This window comes from Narcine bancroftii, chromosome 1 (genome assembly GCF_036971445.1).
Source record: "Narcine bancroftii isolate sNarBan1 chromosome 1, sNarBan1.hap1, whole genome shotgun sequence".
Taxonomy (NCBI): domain Eukaryota; kingdom Metazoa; phylum Chordata; class Chondrichthyes; order Torpediniformes; family Narcinidae; genus Narcine; species Narcine bancroftii.
This window is the reverse complement of record NC_091469.1, coordinates 283,531,707-283,553,897: the sequence shown is the minus strand read 5'-3', so window position 1 is coordinate 283,553,897 and position 22,191 is coordinate 283,531,707. Positions and strand designations below refer to the sequence as shown.

Below are 22,191 nucleotides of genomic sequence, written 5' to 3'. Positions count from 1 at the left end.
CCCACACTGAGTCGCATCCCTGCCCTGCCCTCTCCTCTCTGTTGCACTACCTACAACTATCACACTGGACAAGGTTTGCATCCTGAAAAAAAATTGGGGATTATGTGTTCAAGGTGAACACAAAGATAACTTCAGATTTGCTGCATCACTAATGTTGAAGAAACATTAAGTTAACTTTTAGTGAATTACACATTGCGGTAGTTCAACTGACCTAAAAAATGTTTTGTTGCTGATTTCTATTTGTTCTCAGCATCTGATGCCTCTCATGTCAGTGTTTAACAATAGTCGGCCAGCATTGATGGATTCCAGTTGCCCTGATACCACTTTTTCATGGACTCAGTTTCCTGGTGAAACCTTTCACTATGTTCATCACTGACTGTCCAAGTCCGAATGAATTTTCAATGATGTGTTGCACTTTATGGTTTGGACTGCTTGAAGTTGTATCTTTTAAAAACATTTAAGATGACTTTTGTGATCAGCAGCCCAAAATCCATAAAAAGCACCCAAAAGTGTTCAGGAAGCAAAGTCATCATTGTCCAGTGTTATTTATCCTTTTTCCTCTTTCATGTGGTTATTTAATTTACACTTGTTGTTAGTGTATTTTGCATACCTCTGTAGCTGCAGCAAGCAAAGCAAGCAAGAGAAATTTATTATTTTTAATTTTAAATATAAATATAAATTTAGACATACAGTACAATAACAGGCCATTTCGGCCCACATGTCCACGTGCTCAGTTTACACCCAATTAACCTACACCCACGGTACGTTTTGAAGGGTGGGTGGAAACCAGAGCCCTCAGGGAAAACCCACGCAGGCACGGGGAGAGCGGCCAATCTCATTGCAGACAGCGCAGGATTCGAACCCTGGTCCCAATCACTGGCGCTGTAAAGGCGTTGTGCTTGTATACACCTTATCAGTGACCATTTCAGAGGGCAGCTAAGTGATATTAATTCTAGACCAGATTTCCTCTGAAGGAAATAGGTGAACCAGTTGGGTTTTTAACATTTGATGGTCACCATCTCATCATCAGCTTTTGTTTAATTTTGGATTTACTTAGTCATTTGAATTCAAGATTCCCAGCTGCTGTAATGGGATTTGAATTAGTCTCAGAATAATTCGCTCAGTAATGTGACTATCATGCTATGTTACCACTTAATTATAAAATTCTTAATGAAATTAGAAAAATTAATTTTAATTTTCACATTAGATGGCATTTTGTTATTTTTCTCAATGTCTATTGAGTTTATTTTTTAATGAAACTTTAAGACATGCAGCTGTGACTAATGAGGTCCAGAGTAGTGCAGATGGAAGGTGGTGATGCCATTTGCCCCAAAGAGCTAATAATGCTTATTTTAAAATAGTCTTGCCCTTGAAAGAAATGCAAGGAGAACCTCCTACTCCACTGCACAAAAAGTCAATGAGTTGAGTAGACGTTGATGTTCCATGGAGGATATAAATTTAAATTTGGAGAAATTACAGATGCTAGAAAATTTTGAAAACATTCAACAGGTTAAGGTAGCATCTATGGAAAGAAAATAGTTAGTGTTTCAATTTGAAGACTTATTATCAGAAGCTGACATATCAGAAGCTGGCCCGCCAGCCTATTGATTCCATCCCAACTATCAAGCTCCCATTGACACTAACGTAACATAAGGCCATTCTATTCTCCTCACATACCCATTAAATAACCAACTATTTCCCCCCCAAAAAAAAGTTCTGTGAGGCATTCTAACTGCCAACTGCATCACAGTGCCACTCACCTTCCTCACTTTCTATTATGATCCAAAAAACCATTCAACCCCTCTAATTTTGCTAGCTCCCCACAGATCGATCCATGTATTCTCATTTCTCCTTTTATTTTCCTATAAGCTATTCTACTTCACTTGTTCATCCTTTCCTTGATTGCCCACCTACACTATGGATAATTTGGAGTTACTTATAAACCAACAGTGCTTGTTTAGGATGTGAGGAGGAAACTGGCACCCTCGGAGGATATTACCTGGTTATAGGGAGAACCTACAAGCTACATGTAAACAGCATTCAAGGTCTGAACCCAGACTGTAAACCAGCAGCACTAGCTGTTGTGCCACTATGCTTCAACCAGTGAAAGTTGAGAGAAAGTCTGACTGCAGTACAGAAGATTGCATTGGACTTAGGTAAGGTAATCAGTGGGAAGTTGCTCCTATCAGTAAATGGTTCAAGGAAAGGCAACACAAATTTCGGGTAAGCGAAATGTGAGGGAATATTTTTCTCTTCCACACAGACATTGTTTATGCCCATGAGGATGAAGGAAGCAGAATCAATCAGAGTCTTCAAAAGGGAATTGGATAGTATCATGAGAGAGACACTTTTGGGGTGGGGATGGTAAAAGAGTGGGGGAATGAGAGAGACTGTGAGGCTTGCTCTACTTGGGAGGTGGCACAGACTCAAAGAACTGAATGGTCTTCTCTGGTGTGCATTTCTTTGGTGAGCCTCTTCCCATCTTATATTGCCTAACCCTATCAATATTTCCTCCTATTTTCTCCAACCCCTCTGTATGCAACAAACCCCTTCTTCCCCAGAACTCTATCAGCAGTCCTTGCCTTAAGCACTCATGCCAACAGCAGGTTGAGGTAAAAACATTGCTTATGCATCTGTGTTAGTACCATGGCCATTTTTCCACAATAAAACTTTTAAAGCCAAAATTGCTCCTGGGAGCATGAATTTGAAAAGATTCCACTGCAATGGATTTAGCCATTTATTCCTTTGTATGTTGAGTACAATTCATAAATTAACAACTGTGGGCTGTTGTGGATTCTGTTAAATTACAATCTCCAGTCTTCTGTTAGATATATTGAGCAAGTAGCCTACCAATTCAGGGTATAGTATTTTTTATCTATAATTATGACAAAAGTATGCAGTGCAGTGTCAAAAATGTAGCTCAAATGTTGCTTGACTAATAATCTGCAGATCTGGAGCAAAAGTAAATGTTAACAAAAAAGTGTTGTTTAAATTAACAGAAGCAGATAAAATTCCCAGGTACTATTGCAATGTTTAAGGTAAAATTGGACATATATCTGTACCTAGATAGGATGTGTTCACTGAGATTTGTGGGACGAGTATGAGTACAAAATTTTGATCAGCATGGGCAAGTTGGGCCGAAGCCCTATTTCCACACTATGCCTCTATGACCTACTTCCCAAGACTGTGGAGATAGTGATGCAATCTTCCAAATTCCATGGATTCTCTGCTAGTTTCCATAGATTGAATGATGGCAAATGTAACGTCAGCGCCTAATTAAGTGGGGAAGGTGTAAAGCGACACAACTGACCAGTAGTAGGGAAAATGCAAGAATCTATTATTAAGGAAGGGAGTAACAGAGCAGTGAGGAACTAAATACAGGAATGAATGAAAATAAAAGTTCTGCAGATGCTGGAAATGAAAACAAAATGCTGGAAACATTCAGCGGGACAGGCAGAAATTGGGGTTCAGACTGAAGACCTCTCATTTGAACTTCTTGGATCAAGAGTATCTAAGCCTGAAACATAAATTCTAATTTTATTTCTACTGATGCTGTTTAACCTGCTGAGTATTTTCAGAATTTTCTGTGTTCATTTAAAGTCAGAGTAAAAATGGATATGTGAAAGGGAACTCGCTTTTGAGATAGCTGCTGGAATCTCTTGCAGTTGTATTGAGCACAATATCAGTTGACATAAAGAATTTTTGTTTCCATAAGGCCTTTGATAGTGTATGGGAAGTTAGTCAGGAAGGTTCATACGCTAGGTATTCATGGTGAAGTGGATTCGACGATGGCTAGATGTGAGAAGCCAGAGAGTAGTGATGGATAATTTCTTATCAGATTGAAGGCCTGTGACTAGTGGTGTGCCTCAGGGATCGGTGCTGGGACCATTGTTGTTTGTCATCTATCAATGATCTGGATGATAATGTGGTAAATTGGATGAGTGTATTTGGAGGTGTTGTGGACAATGAAGAAGGTTTTCAAAGCTTTCAGAGGGATCTGGACCAGCTGGTAAAGTGGACTGACAAATGTCAGATAGAATGTAATGCAAACAAGTGTGAGGTGTTGCATTTTGGAAGGACAAACCAAGAAAGGACATACATGGTGAATGGTAGGGCATTGAGGTAGAAGAGAGGATCTGCGAATGCAGATGCATTGTTCCCTCAAAGTGGCATCACAGGTGGATAGGGTTGTAAAGACTTTTGGCATATTGTCCTTCATAAATCAAAATCATAAATCAAAGTATTAAGTTGGGATGTTATGTTAAAGTCACTATCATTGGTGAGGCCAATTTTGGACTATTGTGTGCAGTTTTGGCCATCTAATGACAAGAAGGATATCAATAAGATAGTGCAGAGAAGATTTACTAGGATGTTGTCTGGAATTCAAGGGTTGAGTTACAGGGAAAGGTTAAACAGGTTAAGACTTTATTTCCTGGAGTGTAAAAGAATGACAAGTGATTTGATAGAGGTATTTAAAATTATGAAGGGGATAGACAGAGTAAATGCAGATAGGCTTTTTCCATTGAAGGTGGGTGAGATTCAAACAAAAAGTCATGGGTTAAGGGTGAAAAGGGGAAACTTTAGGGGCAACATGAGGGGGAACTTCTTCACTCAGAGTGTGATGGATGTGTGGATTGAGCTTCCAGCTGAAGTGCTGGATGTGGGCTTGATTTTAACATTTAAGGGAAATTTGGATGGGAGAGATATGGAGGGTCAGTGGGACTAGGCAAGAATAAGTGGTTTGGCACAGGCTAGAGAGGCTGCAGTGACCTGTTTCTGTGCTGTAATTGTTTTATGGTTCTATGGCATGAAATGTTATTATAACAGATGAATTCATGTGTAAGGAGTTATATACTTGGATGGATTCGGAATGTCTTAGTTACAGAAAATAGAGAAAACTAGTTAAAGTTGTACAGATGGTGGAAAGAGATAGATAGGACTAAATGAATACCTCTGCTGAGGCAAACCAGAGTGATAAGCTGTTGATCACAATTAGTTCCTCTAAACCCATTTGTCCCAATGTAGTAGTGCCAAGAATTGCACACAAACTCCCTAGCTGACAACCAACCTGCATTTACAAACGTTCACCATAACTTTTCAATCCAATCCTTTTACTAATGACTTTAAATCTACAACTCTCATAGCAATGGATCGGTCCCTCCTGTTCACACGAATCAAGGACAGTCAGCATGGATTTGTTAAGGGGTCATGATGTCTGACTAACCTTAATGTTAAACACATCCATTAAGTTGTTCCCCCCTCCCCCCCACCCCCAAGCCTTCTTTGTTTCAAAGAAAAATAATCCCAGCTCATCCAATCTTTCCTTGAGGCTTTACTTTTCCCATCTTGAAACATCCTCGTAAATCCACCACTTTCCAATAATGTAGTGACCAGAGGTGGAGGCAGGAGCGGCACACAAGGTGTGGCCGAAAGAATCCCATGTACTGTTCTTGCATTACCACCCTGTTCCTACAAATAAATAAAAACACAACCAGATTCCTTTATTTTGTGAATTTTCCAACCTTTACTTGCTCTGATTTCCAAATTCTCTAACCAATGTTATTGGTTAGACAGTCTGGAAGATATTTGACTTGCAGATTAGCTGCTCTCAAATGCTTGTGCAATTCCCTTTTGAAGGCAAAAAAGAAAAAGAAGATCAGGCAGAATCTGTGGAAAGAGGTTAATATTTCTGGTCAAAAATCTTCCATCAGAACCAGTGAGGTGAGAAAAGTTTGTTCTAAGTTGTGGAGAAGTTGGGGAGAGGGATGGATAGAGCAAAGAAATATTTATGATAAGGTTAGGTTGAGGACAGAGTTGTTGAGTGGATAATTTGTAGAGGTTCTTTGTTCCAATGGGCTATTTAAGCCACACAGTACAATATAATGTGTTGCAAATGGTATGGGCTGTGGGACATGCACAATAGGTTAGGCTGCCAGTCATTCTCATCTAAGTGGGCCTCAGCGTGATTCCATGTGGGTCTTTAAAAATGTTAAATATATTACTTTAAATATGTGTTTCTTACAGAGCTGCCTTTGACTTGGAAATATTGTTGTCATTGCCACTAGTGGGCCATGGCATGTTAGGCTGGAAGCTAGGTGGGTCTTAGACTGAAAAAAGATGAGAACCAAAGAATGGTACCTGCCCATATTTTGCTCATGCCTCGACGAAGGGCTCAAGCCCTTCACAACTTAGAACAAACTTTATCTTTGCTACATAAAGTACACTGCTTGCCCTGCTGCATTTCTCCAGTACAATGTTTTTATTTCAACCACATTGTCTGCAGGCTTTCATGTTTTACTCCCTTCTAAGGAGGAATTCCTGATGACAACTATTCTTGGATTTGCAGTCTTTCCTCACTTTTCCCTCATGGCTTCTTCCTGATATTTTACACCCATGTCCACTGCTCCTTGAACCATCTGTGAACAGGAAAAAGTTCCCTCTGGTTAGCTGATCTTTACTCCTTAAGGTCTTGCACACCTCTGCCCAATATCCTTTCATCCATCTCTGCTGTAACAAACTGGTCTAACACTGGAGCTGAAATCCTTCGGGTGAAGGACCACTATTAATTAGGAATTTGATTTCTGGAGAAAAAAAAATGTGGAACAGTTGAAAACATCCGCTATGTGAATTCATTCGGTTTTGTGGCGATGAAGAGTGTTCTTGCTGCTGAATCAGCAGTTGCTTAGCAACTGATGGACTGGGCAACCTTGAATCAAGTGAATAATGGTAGCCCAATGAATACACAACAAAACAGGCCACTCTTTAGTCCAGGCAAAGACTCTGAATTTACTTGTTAAAATTCATTGTATTTCGTTTCATGATTGATGTTTGCACAAGAATGTGATGCTGAAGTCCTCATTAAAGTCAGTGTCAAACAACATTTTATTTTTACAAGCATATTTATTTTGGCAGAAATTACATTTTTTTAAAAACTCCCAAATTGATTTTGCAGTTTCACTGTTAATAAGCCTCTTTTTAATAACTGTTCGTTATTCCACGTGGTGCCATGCTTTGAATCCATTGCATAATGCACAAAATTGTTATTTTTAGTAGTGTCCTGTAATGCACTGCATTTGAGGAACTGAATACAGAATAAACCTTCACCTTCTCTTAGATTCTTTTCTTAGGCTGTCTGCATTGGCCGCAAACCCCCAATAAAAGTTCCTGGAGTGGTGGATGAATGCGCTCACACACTTGCCCTGTAACTTTTAAGGATGCAGGTGTGACTCTTCCAAAAGCAAGTGATGCTCCATTTCTATATGTGTCTGTGTTCTTCTGCAGCTCATTATCCTTGCCACTTAATTCTCAAAAGTACACATCTCTTCCCCCCCCCCCCCCCACCCACTTTCAGGGATTATATATCAGCCTCACTTCTAGGGATAGATGGCTACCCTGACCAGCTTATTGTGCAGACGATACATTGACCCAAACCCTACAGTTCAGTACTGAAGGAATAGTAGTGTTCACTGGTCTTCATGCTTTACCACTGCACATGGACTTTTGCTGGATTTTGAATGTTTCTTTTTCAATGTGGCACCCTTCACATAGTATCTGGGGCTTCAGAGAGCAATGGATCAATTGCAAGTGATCTTCCAAAATTCCCTAGATGCTGGTAAAATTCAAAATTTAATAATCTGCATTCAGAGTCTTTGAAGGAGGGGGAAATGGAGATAGTGGATGCATTAGATTCACAATCTTTCATAGTATCTTCCTCACAAACCTCCCACATTCATTTATACATTTCTTAAACTTGGAACATTCAATAAACAAATTACACATTACAGACATACAGTGTGGAAACAGGTTGTTTGACTCAACTTGTCAATGCCAACCACAACTTTCTACCCATACTTGTCCCACCTACCTGCATTTGGCCCATATTCCTCCAACCCATCCTGTCCATGTATATGTCCAAATTTTTCTTAAATGTTGCAATAGTTCCTGCCTCAACCATCTCTGGCAGTTTGTTTCCATACACTCTCCACCCTATGTGTTTTAATAGAAACCTGAGAGCTAATTGTTTTTAAAAATCTCTTCCCCCTGTCACATTTTTAAACCCATGTCCTCTGTTTGCCAATTCTTCTACTCTCAGCAAAAGACTGCATTCATCCAGTCTATTTTTCTCACAATTTTTGTATACCTCCGAGATTAGCCCTTGTGTTCCTGGTGCTCCAAGTTCTAGATCCTTAGAGATGAATGAAAGGGAAGCTTGGGTCAATGTTAGTGTTTTTATAAAGCATGTATTATACAGTGAATGATGTTTTCCATTTCATTGCTTCTAATCTTGTTCCATTTTTAAGAAATACTCTTTAGGAAAATGAATGTAATGGAAAGAAAAATCATTGATTTTCTGAAGATTAGCATAATACGTTCAGTTTCTGATTGTTTACGGTGCTTCAGAGAACCTCTTTGTCACCTCATTCTCCACAGCTCAGATTAGTTATGAATGACTAGCACCATGACAATATTCTGCAGTTGTTATCAGGTTGGTTTCAGAGATGAGAGGGTTGGCCTAAGAGGAGAAGTTGAGTCGCCATGGGGAGTCTTGTAGACAAGATGGAGGCAGGAAATTTGTTTCCACTGATAGATGAGACCAGTACTGGAGGATACAGCTTTAAGAATCAAGGGGTATAGATTTAGGACAGAGATGAGGAGGAACTTTTTTTTCCAGGGAGCAGTGAACATGTGGTATTTTCTGCACAAGAAAACAGTAGAGGCTGCCTCATCAAATATATTTAACACAGATTTTTACATAGTAGGGGAATTAAGGGTTATGGCGAAAGGACAGGTAGGTGGAGCCAAGTCCACAATCAGATCACCTATGGTCTTATTGAATGGCGGAGCAGGCTCAATACACCAGATGGCCGACTCGTACTCGATATTGCTAGTCCACTGTCAGTCCGTGGTAATTTTGCCTTGCCCACAGAAAAAAGGATCTCATGTACATACCCTGACAATAAATCTGAGATCAATCATGCTCTTATTGAATGCCGGAGTAGGTTTGACAGGCAAGATGACCCCTTGCTACTCCTATTTCTTATGATCTGATTACTCTGCATCATGCTTTTCACTTTCCATTTTCCTTCAGTGCAGTTAATGAAATTAATGTCCTTCATTTTTAATGAGTTTCTAACATGCACTCTCCCTTCATTTTCTCCACTGAAGAAACGGCATCGTGTTATCACAGCAAGATCTTCCATTTCCCCATCTTCACTTAGCTTATTTATCAATGTTCCCATACTCTAACGGAGCCAAGTGATTGCCCAACCCAAATCACAAGATCTACTTTGGGAAAACTCTTATAAATTGGATCTTCCTCACCAAGTTCAACTCACAGCCCTAATTAAAACCAAATTATGACAATATTGCACCTATTTTAGATTGTGAGAGAGTCATTGTCAGTGTTTGTCTTTAAACTGATTGAAAAGTGTATTCTATGGCAAAGAATAGCACAGATTTCTAATGTGGTTTGTAGGGTGATGCCAATCATATTCAAAGGTGGAGAGAGGGAAAGAGTGTGGGTCAGGTTGGTGGTTGGGATCTGAGCCTTGTGAGTCAATTTGGTGATTGTGTAGGGGGGGGGGGGAGAAATGGAAGGTCTTGGGATTGCTGGGTTGAGGGCCTCTGGAAATCACTATTTCAGGGGAAGGTCAGAGGTATGTGGGCAGAGTCCAGCAATGGAAGGGAACATAACCAACTTCATGGACTGTTCTGCACTGAGCTATTGCCCCTGGAATGATTAACTACATTCACTCCTGAGAAATGTGAATTCCTTTCCGTGACAACATTCCAGAGACTTTTGTCTAAGGAATGATGTGATTTTGTGTAGTGTAATTCACAGAAGGACTGGAGAAACTCAGCAGGTCATGTATCATCCATTGATTTCATGTACATCTGTTGGTGAAATCATGTTAGAAACAAACTATGACTTGAACCAGAAGATTATTAGATGCATGGTTTCAGCCACCTCTCAATTTTCAAACAGCAGTTCAAATCTTAACCATATTATTCAGATAACCATCAATATATCCTGTTCTGCAACACTCAACCAGAATATCAAGTAAAACTGTCAAAATGAACTCAGAGCACGTTTCTCATTATTAAATTACAACATTCTCTTAACTCCACTTCACAAGATTGCACCTCTTATTATGGTCTTCATAAGGAAGTAGAAAAAGTTGTTCTCGTTGCCATTTTAAGACTGGTCTATAACCATCTGTAAAAATATTTTCAGTCCAAACTTGGCTTGGAGTTCACCTCTTCAAAAACATTCTCTCAGCTAAGCTTTTGCATTTATGTAAACTGAGGTTTCCCATGAGTTCATTATAGCTTCTTATCATTTTGAAACTTCTCTCCATTCCAGTGTCTTGATTTTAGAACGGTATGCAAAGACGGAGAATATCAGTTCTACATTATAAATAAATTGAGACAGTTTTTGGAGCATGTCTTAAAAGTTCAGCAGAATTACATGTATATACAGACTAAAGATTGTCTCAGTGTTTCCTATTTAAACAGTCAAAAGATCACAACTAAGAATCATATACCTTGGTCCTTGTGGCATATATTAAACTATGCCTTTATTTAAAAATACAAGGTGCTTGCCTCATTACTAATGACCTTGCTTGCAAAACTTTAAAGAAGCAATAATACCCATAACCTTGGGCACTACAAGAATGGTTGATTTGGCTGTCTTTAATTAACAACTAATCAAAACATTCTTCATGGATTAACTTCCTGAAAACTTTTATATCGCCTTTCAACGCATCCAGAGTTTAGCACTGGAATAAACACTGTTTCGTGATCTAATTTCTAGACTACAACTTTCTTCTTAATGCATGGATTATTCAATTAGATTCACTTTTACTATGTTGATTGTTCCACAGGGTTCCTGATGGCATGACCAGCAGTTCAGGGGTTCAACGCAACGCAACCGTTACCTTCACCATTCGGCCAGGAAGCAGCCAGCCCATAACCGTTCAGAACCGGACATCCGATTTTGACAGCATGACCATTTTGAAACGAGCTCCAAGTCCCGTAGCCTCCCCGACAGACGCTGGCCCCGCTCCCAGGCCTTCCTCTCTCCCGACGTCTGCTTTGTCACCTACTCTTTCCGATGGTTTTGGTTTCCAAAGTCCACCAATCCCAGGGGAAGGTCACTTTGGCTCCCAGCCAGGACGCAGTCGGTCCCCCTCTCCATCCACTTTGCAACAGCCAGTCTCGAACAAGCCTTTTGCATCCAAGGGTGTCCTCCTATGGACTAAGCACGATGTTGCAGACTGGCTGGACACATTGAACCTTGGAGAACACAAGGATGCATTTTTGGATAATGAAATAGATGGGACCCATTTACCATCACTTCAGAAGGAGGACTTAATCGACCTCGGGGTGACAAGAGTTGGACATCGAATGAATATAGAACGGGCTTTAAAACAGCTCCAATCAGATAGATAGACAGTTATTTGAATGCTTTACAAAATAACTAAAAGATCTCTCATTATTTTTGTCAGCAGGCCAACATTCGCCATAGCTCTGGCTGGAATACAATGTGCCACTGGAATATTTTTAAAAAGCTCAGCATGAACGTTTTTTCCAATTAAAGCCTCTGGTACGTTTATAAGCACAATGGGCTGTCAGTATCAGTGGCTCGTCACTCTCACAATGCCATGTGCCACTGGCATGCTGAGACTAGTGCAGGAGTGAAGATCCTTTTGCGATGTAAATATACTACAGCATAATCTATATTTTGAACAATGACCTTTTAATATTGACCTCATTTGGACAGGTGTCTTAATGATACTGTAGTTGAACCAGCAGAGCTGTGTTAAATACTTTCTATCTTTGCTAGTACAATATTTCTTCACAAGGATCACATTAATATAGAAGGTGTGCAGCAAATCTGTTTTACTTCACTTTTTCCTTTCCGGCAAGAAACAAAGCTGACTAATTTTTTTTCCTTTCTGCTGAGCAGTCTAATCACGTCTGGTGTGAGGAGAAAAAAAATAAGTATGACGCTCTTTTAACCTTTTACATTTTGACTTAATACTCTCTCACGATGGGGAATTGTTGTAGCATTTGTCCTTGGGAATTAATACAGGTTTGTTTTTGTTGTTGGGCGTCCTTTCCAGAACTGTTGTCAAGAGCTATTCTTGAGTACAGTTAAAATTGTGTCAAAACTACTCATTATTGTCTTCCATAGGAGCACCAGAATTATCTACCGCAATTATTTACTAGATATTTGGAAGGGCTCTGAATGGGCCATATCTATATTCAGAGCCGATCAGTATGTTTGTTTGAGGTGGCAAGAAAGCCTGTTTTGCTTCTTGGAAGAAGTTTTCTGGTGATGTTTAGCTGCTATTCTTTTTCATGGTTTATAGAATAATGAATTGGATCTTGGCATGTTGAGTAAGTTATTCGAGTAATATCGTTGCTCAGTGAATTTTGGATTATGTGCTGCCAAATTAAATCTGAGCAGATTGCTTTCTGAGGCCATGGATTAGTGAATGATTTCAGCCATTCTTTTCTCATGGCTGAACATTGATCCCTGCCAATAAAAGGTAGATCATAGCCATAGAGCCACAGGTCCTATGACACATCTCCCCACCACTTAACACATTCACTCTTTTAGGTCTGCATTTTTGTTGCATATTGTAATTAAAACTGGCAATATTACATGCTTATTTTGTGTAACTGTAGTGTATACAGTACCAAATCTCAAGAGATGTAAATTATGTACAACATATAGGAGAAAACCCCTGTTTATGGGAGATTTGAGTGCACTTCAAACTATTAAACATCGGCATATACAATTATCTGTGATTGTTGGGAACATTTTAATTCACAGGTTTTATATTTTGCCCAGCTCCGAGTATTTATTTGTGGAATTTATCATTTAGCTATATAGCTGATTCACTGACTCTTCTGTAATTGCAGCTGGCAGAATTATCCAGTTGATCTGGCAATGATTTACATCAGTGAGCCAACAATATCATTTTCTTTACAAATAATAGTAATTTTTTTTGCTAATGCAGTAAGATGTATCTCACTATAATTTATGCAAGACTTGCGTTGCAGTAACTTCTGTGATTTATAGATTTTCATCTAGACTCCATTACAAAGTCCTGTAAACTTGCACTTTCCCGACTCTTCAATAACTTGTATGGCAACCAAATTATAATGAGAAATAAATATTACAACGGTAAATGAAAGTTGTGTTAATGACTGTCAAGGTGACTCCAATTAACCATCAGTTCCTTCTCTAGTCACCTGTATTGCTTTACAGTTCCAGCAACGGAACTTACTGGTAGTTTCTATTTTACATTATTTCTGAAGAAGCCATATCTTTCAACTTTTTGCATACTTGTGTGTTCATTTTCCCATTCATTAAATGCCGCATCCAAGTGCAGAAATGAAATTTGCAACAGTATCTCACTCCACCATTCCTCGAGTTATCTCCATCACCTTCTCTTTTATTCTGTCCCCTTCATCACCTCTCTCCACCTAAATCTATCTTCAACTTCTCCCCCACTCCACTCTTCATGCATCCTGCTGTTATCTCTCTTTCCCCTCCCCCCCATCTCTGCCCTGCCATTTCCCTCACCCCACACCTTCCCCTCTCTGCCTTTCCAGCAGTCCAGTGTTTTATTGACCATTTACCACCCGAGTGATCAAGAGTCAAGAATTCCCCACTACCAGGAGCTACATCAGGGTGCCGTAAGAAAAATTCTCAGAAACATGCTCAAATGACGCATTTCTATGTTCTTCAGAAAGCTGATTAAAAGCAGTGGCTGAGAAATATTTTTCCCATTGAATTCCCCCAATGGAATGTAACAGCCTTGTTCTTGTTCTGGTGCTCAGTTCCACTTGAGCAACGCACCACTCTTAACATTTTGGAAAAGCAGTAACTTGCGGTTTTTGAGAAAAGATGTACAATACTTTAGAAAATAAATGTATGTAATTTTCTGAATGTAAATAAAATGGAAGAAAGAAAACAAAAGTATTAGCCTGTTATGAAACTGGGACTGCCAAGTTGTTGAATGTTATAATAGTAGGCCATTCATTTGGCCCATCAAATGCTTGCTGGTAATCATCTCCACAGGAGTCAATACTGCTTTAAAATAGGCTGTTCAGCCCACTTGTCAATCAAATGTCCCACCTGTCTATTTTTATTTGTAAATGTTTAGGCCCCATCTACTCACTCAGATGGAGGCAATAGAAACCTCCCTATTGTTTACCTGCTTTATTCCAAGTTGCTGAGCATTGAAATTAATCTAGAATATTCCAGCTCACACATGCCTTGGGAGATTTAACCATCCCAAAGGGCTATTTAATCACAGGTTCTGAATCTTGCCATGAACAGGTTATCATCATCCGATTGTACAACTGGTCAAAATAATGTTCTCTGGTCCTCAGTGCAAAAACATACAGACAGTATATCTAAATAAATAACATTTAATATCTAGTAGAGTCTCAGATGGTTTGTGTGATCTTCCCATTCCAAACAGCCCCTGTTACCCCCACAGGTTCTTGTTTAAATCTCCCTTCACCTTAAAACTTATGTCCTCTGGTTATGATTTCCCCTACTCTGGACAAAAGACTCTCTATGTTCACCTGATCTATTCCTCCCATGATTTTTTTATACCTCTATGAGATCACCCCTCATACTCCAGTGCTCCAAGGAATAAAGCCCCAGCCTGCTCAACCATTCCTGTTAATATTTCATTTTGACAAATAACAATCTAATTCATTTTTAAAATAATCAACTTGCAGCTCCAAAAGCTCCTATTAACTTCAAACTTTTTTAATTGCCAACATCCTCATTAATTCCTATAATAAACTGATTCCCTCTAATAATTCTGATAAGGAAGGTTCAGGCGCTAGGTATTAATGTTGAGATAGGTAGGTTCAACAGTGGTTAGAAGGTAGATGCCAGAGTATCATGGTAGATAACTGTCAGAATGGAGGCCGATAATGAGCAGTATTCCTCAGGGATCGGTGTTGGGTTGTTTGTCATTTACATTAAATTGGGTTAGTAAATATGCAGATGATACAAAAATAAGGGGAGTTGTGGATAGTGAAGATGGTTTTCAGAGACTGCAGAGGATTTGGACGGCTTAGAAGAGCGGGCTGATAGGTGGCAGATGGGGTTTAATGCCGATAAGTGTGAAGTGCTTCATTTTTGAGAAGAATAACCAAACCAGGACATATGTAGTGAAGGGGAGAGCATTGAGGAATGCAGAGTGATAATTCTTTTGGTATGCTGCCCTTTATAAATCAAAGCACAAAATATAGGAGCAGGGAGGTGATGTTGAGACTATTCAAGGCATTGGTGAGGCCAAATTTGGAATACTGTATGCAGTTCTGGTCCCCAAATTATAGGAAGGATAGAGGGTAAAGAGAAGATTTAATAAAATGTTGCCTGGATTGCAGTATCTAGAATACAAAGAAAGATTGATTAGACTGGGTCTTTATTCATTGGAGCGTAGAAGGTTGAGGGGGGATTTCATAGAGGTATTTAAAATTATGAGGGGGATTGATAGAGTAGATGTGAATAGGCTCTTCCCCTTGAGGATAGGTGAGATTGGAACGAGGGGTCACGAGTTAAGGATTAGGGGGCAAAAGTTTAAAAGTAACGTGAGTGGGAGCTTCTTCACTCAGAGTGGTGGCTGAGTGGAATGACCTTCCGGAAGAGGTGGTTGCAGCAAAGTCATTTTTGTCATTTAAGAAAAGGTTGGATAGGTGCATGGATGTGAGGGGATTGGAGGGTTATGGGCAGGGTGCAGGTAAGTGAGACTAGAGGGGCCGATATGGCCTGTTTCCATACTGTAATTGTTATATGGTTGTATATAACCATTTGAAATTATCTATTGCAATTTAATGCTTTGTAAACATAAAGAAAGACACCCCCCACCCCCCCCGACGGATTGGTCACAGTAGCTGTAGACAAGCCAAAGTTAATTATTATGAACTCACAACATCCCTCCCAATTGTAATTAATTTCACCTCATCATCCGTGGCTCAAGGAGAAGCACTCTTCCCTCAGAGGCTGATGATGTGGTACCAGATCCTCTAGCACAAAAACAGAGCTGGAAACTCAGCAGATCAAGCAGCATCTGTGAAAAAAGAAACAATATTAATAGTTCAGCCCTAAGACCCTCACTTCAGTTGAAGAGCATTGAACCAGTAAGTAATAATCTTTCTATTTCTATGGGTGCCACCTGACCTGGTGAGTGTTTCTCGCATCTTCAGTTTTGATTTTGGATTTTCATCATCTGCAGTATTACACTAACAAGCATCTCTTTCAGATGAGACATTTAGGCCCCATCTACTCACTCAGATGGAGGCGATAGAAACCTCCCTATTGTTTAATTTCAATGCTCAGCAACTTGGAATAAAGCAGGTAATCTAGAATATTCCAGCTCACACATGCCTTGGGAGATTTAACCATCCCAAAGGGCTATTTAATCACAGGTTCTGAATCTTGCCATGCACAGCAAATTATCAGGTTTCACACAGTACTGTGCCAAAGGTATTTTGAAATAAATATTAATTCAAAAATATCGTTACGAACTAAATCAGCAGTAATGGCAATCACCAAGGTAAAATTTTGGTAAAATAATAATTTTTATTATTAATTATTAATAATAAAAAACTTTGTTAATTCTAAACTTACTACACTATGCGCACATGTAAATGTGTGTTAAAATCCAAACCATTACAGTTTAAGCTAGATTCTGAAGATAATTTTAAAGTTCAGTCACAGAAAGTTTTTGTAAAGTATTTTTTGCTGTTCAAAAGCAATTCTGGAGTAAGTGTGAGGCATCAAATATTTTTAAATGGTTGCTCAAAAGCAATAATGAAGTAGGTTGAAATGATCAAGTCATCAGACCTCTTTAAAACACAGCTTTCTTTTGTAGAGTTGTTTTCAAAGTAATGTTTCTTCATACGAAGAATTTTTCTCTCTTGGAGATTTTGAAATCTGTTCCACATGAAAAATTGGCCCTCTTTTCAAAGAGACAGTAAAGTGGCTATTTTCTTCCATGATGATTTCACAAACCTAGACAAGGGTTACATGAAGTGTCATACAAAAATGGACCCAGTAGAATTCAGTCCTCTTTTCCAACGAGGGAGTGAAATGGTTCTTCCCTAGTTCAAAAGCCATTTATTCTATGTTTCAGTTTCACCAGAAGCAAAACATATAACAGAGCCTTATTGTCTCTTCAATCCTGAAACTGTCCTCTTCTTTGTTGGCACTGATTTTGTGCATCTCCTATGATAAAGTTAATACAATACAGAACAGAACAGCACCTCTCTCTCTCCCTCTCGCTCTCTCTATATAGAGCTACTGTTTTTAAATTCTGTCTTTTACCGAATGGTCAACCTCCTCCTGGTCTCAAAAGTGTAATTTGTTTCTCCTAAAATTATCACACGACATCTGATCTAATTTCTGTTTCATTTCTCCAAAAGCATGGCAGATGGCCTTCACATATATGCTAAAAGCATCTCTGGCCACTTATAAGTGAATATGACTCCAGATAGTCTGTTGTCATCGAATTAAAAGTCCTGCTTATTTGAACAACTGCCTTCAGAGTGCTGTGTATACACACAAATGCTTTTGTTCTTGAGTTTCAATTAAGAAACCACCAGTATTTTTAAACAAAGCAGAACAATGGCTTACCAGACTTTTCATCTTCGCAAGTGGGTTTTCTCTGAGCATAACTGTGTCTGTGTGACCCTGAATCCAGCCCACACTAACTTTACTAAGCTAAAGTATAAAAATTAAATTTAAAGATTAATATTAATGCAAATCTGTTACAATATATAATTCTCAATTAATTTGCAAATAAGATATAATTTTTAAAATTGTACACTTGCAAATCCTTGCTAACCTTTACTAATGTAGGATTGCTGGTTTGACTGTCATATCAATCAATACGATGCCAATTATCAGTCCAAAAAAATCGGGACCAGGATTCAAATCCCACGCTGTCTGCAAGGAGTTTGTACGTTCTCCCTGTGTCTGCGTGGGTTTTCCCTAGGGGTTCTGGTTTTTCCCGTCCTAAAAAAAATGTCAGGTGTGTAAGTCAATTGGGTGTAATTGGGCGGCATGAGCTTGAGGGCCAAAAGGGCCTGTTACCATGTTTTATGTCTAAAGTTAAATTTTAAAAAGTTTAGATGGGAGGAACTCAGGCTAAGATGTCATTGGTGAAAATAGGTGGGAGAGGAGGAGAAGAAAAAAAGCTGAGAAGTGATGCGGAAAAGGTCAAGGGCAGATCTCTGATAGGAGAAGGAAGGGAACGGTGCAGAGCTGGAAGAAAGGAGATTGAGGGATAGGGAAAGAGAGAGGCTCTGGGGAGGAGAAATCGATATTAATGTTGTCTGGATAAAGTCTGCCAAGACAAAATACAAGGTGTTGTCCCTCCAATTTGCAGGTGCCCTCGGACTAGCAATGCAGGAGACCATGAGTGGATATGCCCTTTTACAGCTACAGATTCCACCATGAAAAACATTCCCTTCGTCTATTTCCAATGCATCTCAACACCTAAGAATTATTAGCCTGCAACACTTTGCAAAAGCACAGAATGCACTCTCCAGCACAGGAATACCCCATCACCAGGTGGTCCCCAACTCATGATCCATGATTTCAAAATAACTGCTTCCTTTGTCACTGGATCAAATATGTGGAACTATCTCCCTAACCAGCAGGGTGAGGGTAACTTCACCACAAGAGGAATGCAGCCATCCCTCACTCATTTCCTATTCATGTACTGATCCAAAAGCATTTTAAATATCATAATTATGTCTCTACCTCCTCTTCTGCCAGCTTGTTCCAGATACAAACCTCCCTCTGCATGATAAGCTTACCCTCAGATCTCTTTTGAATTTGTCCTCTCAGCATAAACCTACACTGTCCAGTCTTAGATTCCACTACTCTGATTACTTACCCGATCTAATTTTAGAAATCTCATGTCTTCTACATCCAAGTGAGAATAATCCAGCCTTTGCAATTTCTCCTTATAAGCCGCCTATTTCTTTGTGAATCTCTTCCACACGCTTTCGTTTGCTACCATATCATTCCTATATTGCAGTGACCAGACTATACACAAAACTCCAGTGTGGCCTGACCAATGCTTTGTACATTGTAATATGACATCCCAACTCCCATGCTCAATATCTGATCTATGAAGGCAAGCATGTCAAATATCTTCTTCACAACCATATCCACTGGTGTTGGCATTTTCACAAAGCTGAGGCTCCTCTGTACATTAACCCTCTTGAACTCCCTGCAGTTTGCTGCATATGCCCTAAAATGGACTTGCCTGGTTAACTTCCATCTGTCACCACTTTGCCCAACTTTCTAACCGAGCTACGTCCCTCTGGACCCTTTCACAATATTCAGCAGTATCTACTATTCCACCAATTTTTGTGTCATCAGCAAATGTACTAATCAGTTCACCAATATTCTGATCACAGTGACAAATAATGGTCCCTGTTTTTGATTCCTGCCTTACACCACTGGTTACAGACCAGCAGTCAGGAAAACATCCTTCAGCCACTGCCCTCTGCCTCCTTTCACCAAGCAAGTTTAGATCCCATTTGGCAACACACCTTGTGCCCCAACATTCTGGACTAGCAAATTTGGTCGAATTTTGTCTAAAGCCTTGCTACAGTCCATGTAAACCACATCCACCAAGCTGTCTTTATCAATTTCCTAGTTACCCCCTCAAAAAACTTTTTGTTTTGAGAGTCAGGATTTCCCCTGCACAAAACCATATTGCCTTATAATCAGTACCTGCTTTCCCAGCTGAACATATCCTTGTCCCTTAGGAGTGTTTCCAGTAATCTTCCTACCATTGATGCAAGGTTCACATCTGTAGTTTGCAGGCTTATTCCCAACTGTCCTTGAAAAAGGGAAAAAACATTAGCTATCCTCCAATTTCCTGGTGCCTCACCTCTGGCTAACAAAGAAGCACAAATTCTCCATTGGAGCCCAGTTAATCTCCATTGCTTACTGTAGAATCTTGGGATAGATCCTGTCAGGCCCTGGGGGCAGATCCACCTTAATGACACAGATATGTTTCTGCATACCCTTCCCCTAACTCTCCCTTTCGTTGGAGAAGTATTCATTGAGTATCTGTTCATTTCCCCTGGCTCCACACACAGATTTCAATTTTGTTTCATTTTCCTTTGCTACCCTCTTGCTTCTCATATCATTATAAAATGCTTCTGGATTCTCCTTAATCTTGCTTGCCTAGGCCATTTCATCCCTTCAATTTTCTTTAATTTGAACAGAGAACATTGCAGCACAATGCAATGCCTTTACAGCGCCAGCAATCAGGTTCGAATTCGGAGCTGACTGTAAAGAGTTTGTACATCCTTTTTGTGTCTGCGTGGGTTTTCCCCAGGGGCTCCGGTTACCTCCCACTGCTCAAAACGTACCAAGGGTGGAGGTTAATGGGGTGTAAATTGGGTGGCACGGACTCATGGGTTGAAAGGGCCTGTTACTGTGCTGTATGTCTAAATTTAAAACATACAAACATTAAAGCTATATCTTAAGTTCTTTATCCATCTCTACAAATCCCTCTGCAGGTGTAAACCCCCACGTGTCCTTTTGCTGAAAAGGAGATGGAAAGAAGAATAAATTATTCAGTTGTTCCACTAATTGGTTCAATCATCCCTCATCTGAATTTTAACTCTACCAAGCCACTAATGTCCCAGTCCTTGGACGTCTGCTCTCCAATAAAGCCCAAGCCACAACGTTGCACCAAACGATGGAAACCGACTACAATATCCATTTTTTCTGTTCCTCACACCCATAACCTCTATTTTTCTTTCTTACATCCCCTGTAAACCTCAAAGGAGTTATTCTAAACAAATTCTTATGCTTGACAAATGCTTCCTTTTTATTTCTGATCATACTTTAAATTTCTATCATTAGAGAAGTTACAGCCTCAATCAATTATTGTTTCCAATCAATATTACAATATTTAGAATATATTGCTTAACAGTTCCACTAACAAATACCAATTCAAATTTAGCAAATAATGACCGGAAGTCACAGGCTTGGTAATTAGTTAGGGGCATGTAAAGAGGGCAAGGTGGTCAAGAGGGAAAGAGGCTCAGGAATTATAGAATGCAAGGAGGAGGCAGCTGAGAGCAGGAGGGTCGCTGGACAAGGGATTCCTAAACAAGGGAGCAGATTTTACAGAAACGCAAAAGCTGTAGCTGCTGGAATTGAGTGAAGGAAGAGAAGCTGGAGGGACACAGTGGGTCAGGCAGCGTCCATGGAGAGAGGTGGTCATTAACATTTAGGGGCAAAACTGTCAAGGGTCCCAGAAGGTCTCAATCTGAAATGTTGACTGACCACTTTGTTCAACAGATGCTGCCTGACCTGCTGAGTCTGTCTGAACTCTCTGTTCCCACAGTTGATGAAGTGTGAAGGCCAGAAATCACATATGTAATGGATAAATGAAATGTGTTGGATTCGTTCAGGCACAAATTTGTACAGAAGAGGATTGAAGATTAAATCCTATTTACCATTGTGCCGAAGTATATTCTTACCAAAAAAAAACTAAACAATTCCCACTCCATAATCCTCTATTTTTCTTCCATCCATGTGACTGTCTAAGAGTCTTCAACTCCATCCCTGGCACCCACAATTCTATTAAAAAAAATTACCCCTGATGTCTCCCCAAAACCTTCGTCCCTTTGCTTTGAACAGATGTCCTCTGGTGTTTGCTACTCCCAGTTTGGGAAACAGGTACTGGCTGTCCACCTTACTATCCCTCAGAATCTTGTAGACCTCTATTAAGTCTCTTCTCATCCTTCTTCAAAGAGAAAAGTCGCTGCTCTGCTAACCTTGCCTCATAAGACTCATTTTCCAATCCAGGCAACATCCTGGTAAATCTTCTCTGCCCCCCTCTCCATAGCTTCCACATCCTTCCCATAATGAGGTGACCACAACTGAACACAGTACTCCAAGTGTGGTCTCATCAGAGATTTGTAGAGTTCAAACATAACCTCTCCACTCTTGAACTCAATCCCCCTATTAATGAACTCCAACATCCCATAGGTAAACTGCGCAGCAACCTTGAGAGATGTATCCGACCATTAACTCTATATTCAGCCTTCTGGTTTGTCCTTCCAAAATGCATCACCTCACACTTAAGCAGATTCAATTCCATCTGCCATTTT

The 22,191-nt window shown here is 39.8% G+C and overlaps 1 protein-coding gene across 15 annotated transcripts in view; it reads left to right on the top strand.

Annotated features, from left to right (window-relative positions):
• Positions 1–21,480, top strand: part of shank2b (SH3 and multiple ankyrin repeat domains 2b) — a 1,183,051-nt gene extending 1,161,571 nt beyond the window's left edge. For 14 of the 15 annotated variants that reach the window (XM_069902307.1, XM_069902287.1, XM_069902262.1 and 11 more), the window contains one exon: positions 10,884–12,809. In XM_069902307.1, coding sequence (XP_069758408.1) covers positions 10,884–11,451 — 568 coding nt within the window. In that variant the 3' untranslated portion in view covers positions 11,452–12,809. Of the gene's footprint in view, positions 1–10,883; positions 12,810–21,376 lie in introns of those variants that run through there. The other variant, XM_069902317.1, reaches the window with a different exon arrangement.
• The last annotated feature ends 711 nt before the right edge of the window (positions 21,481–22,191 follow it).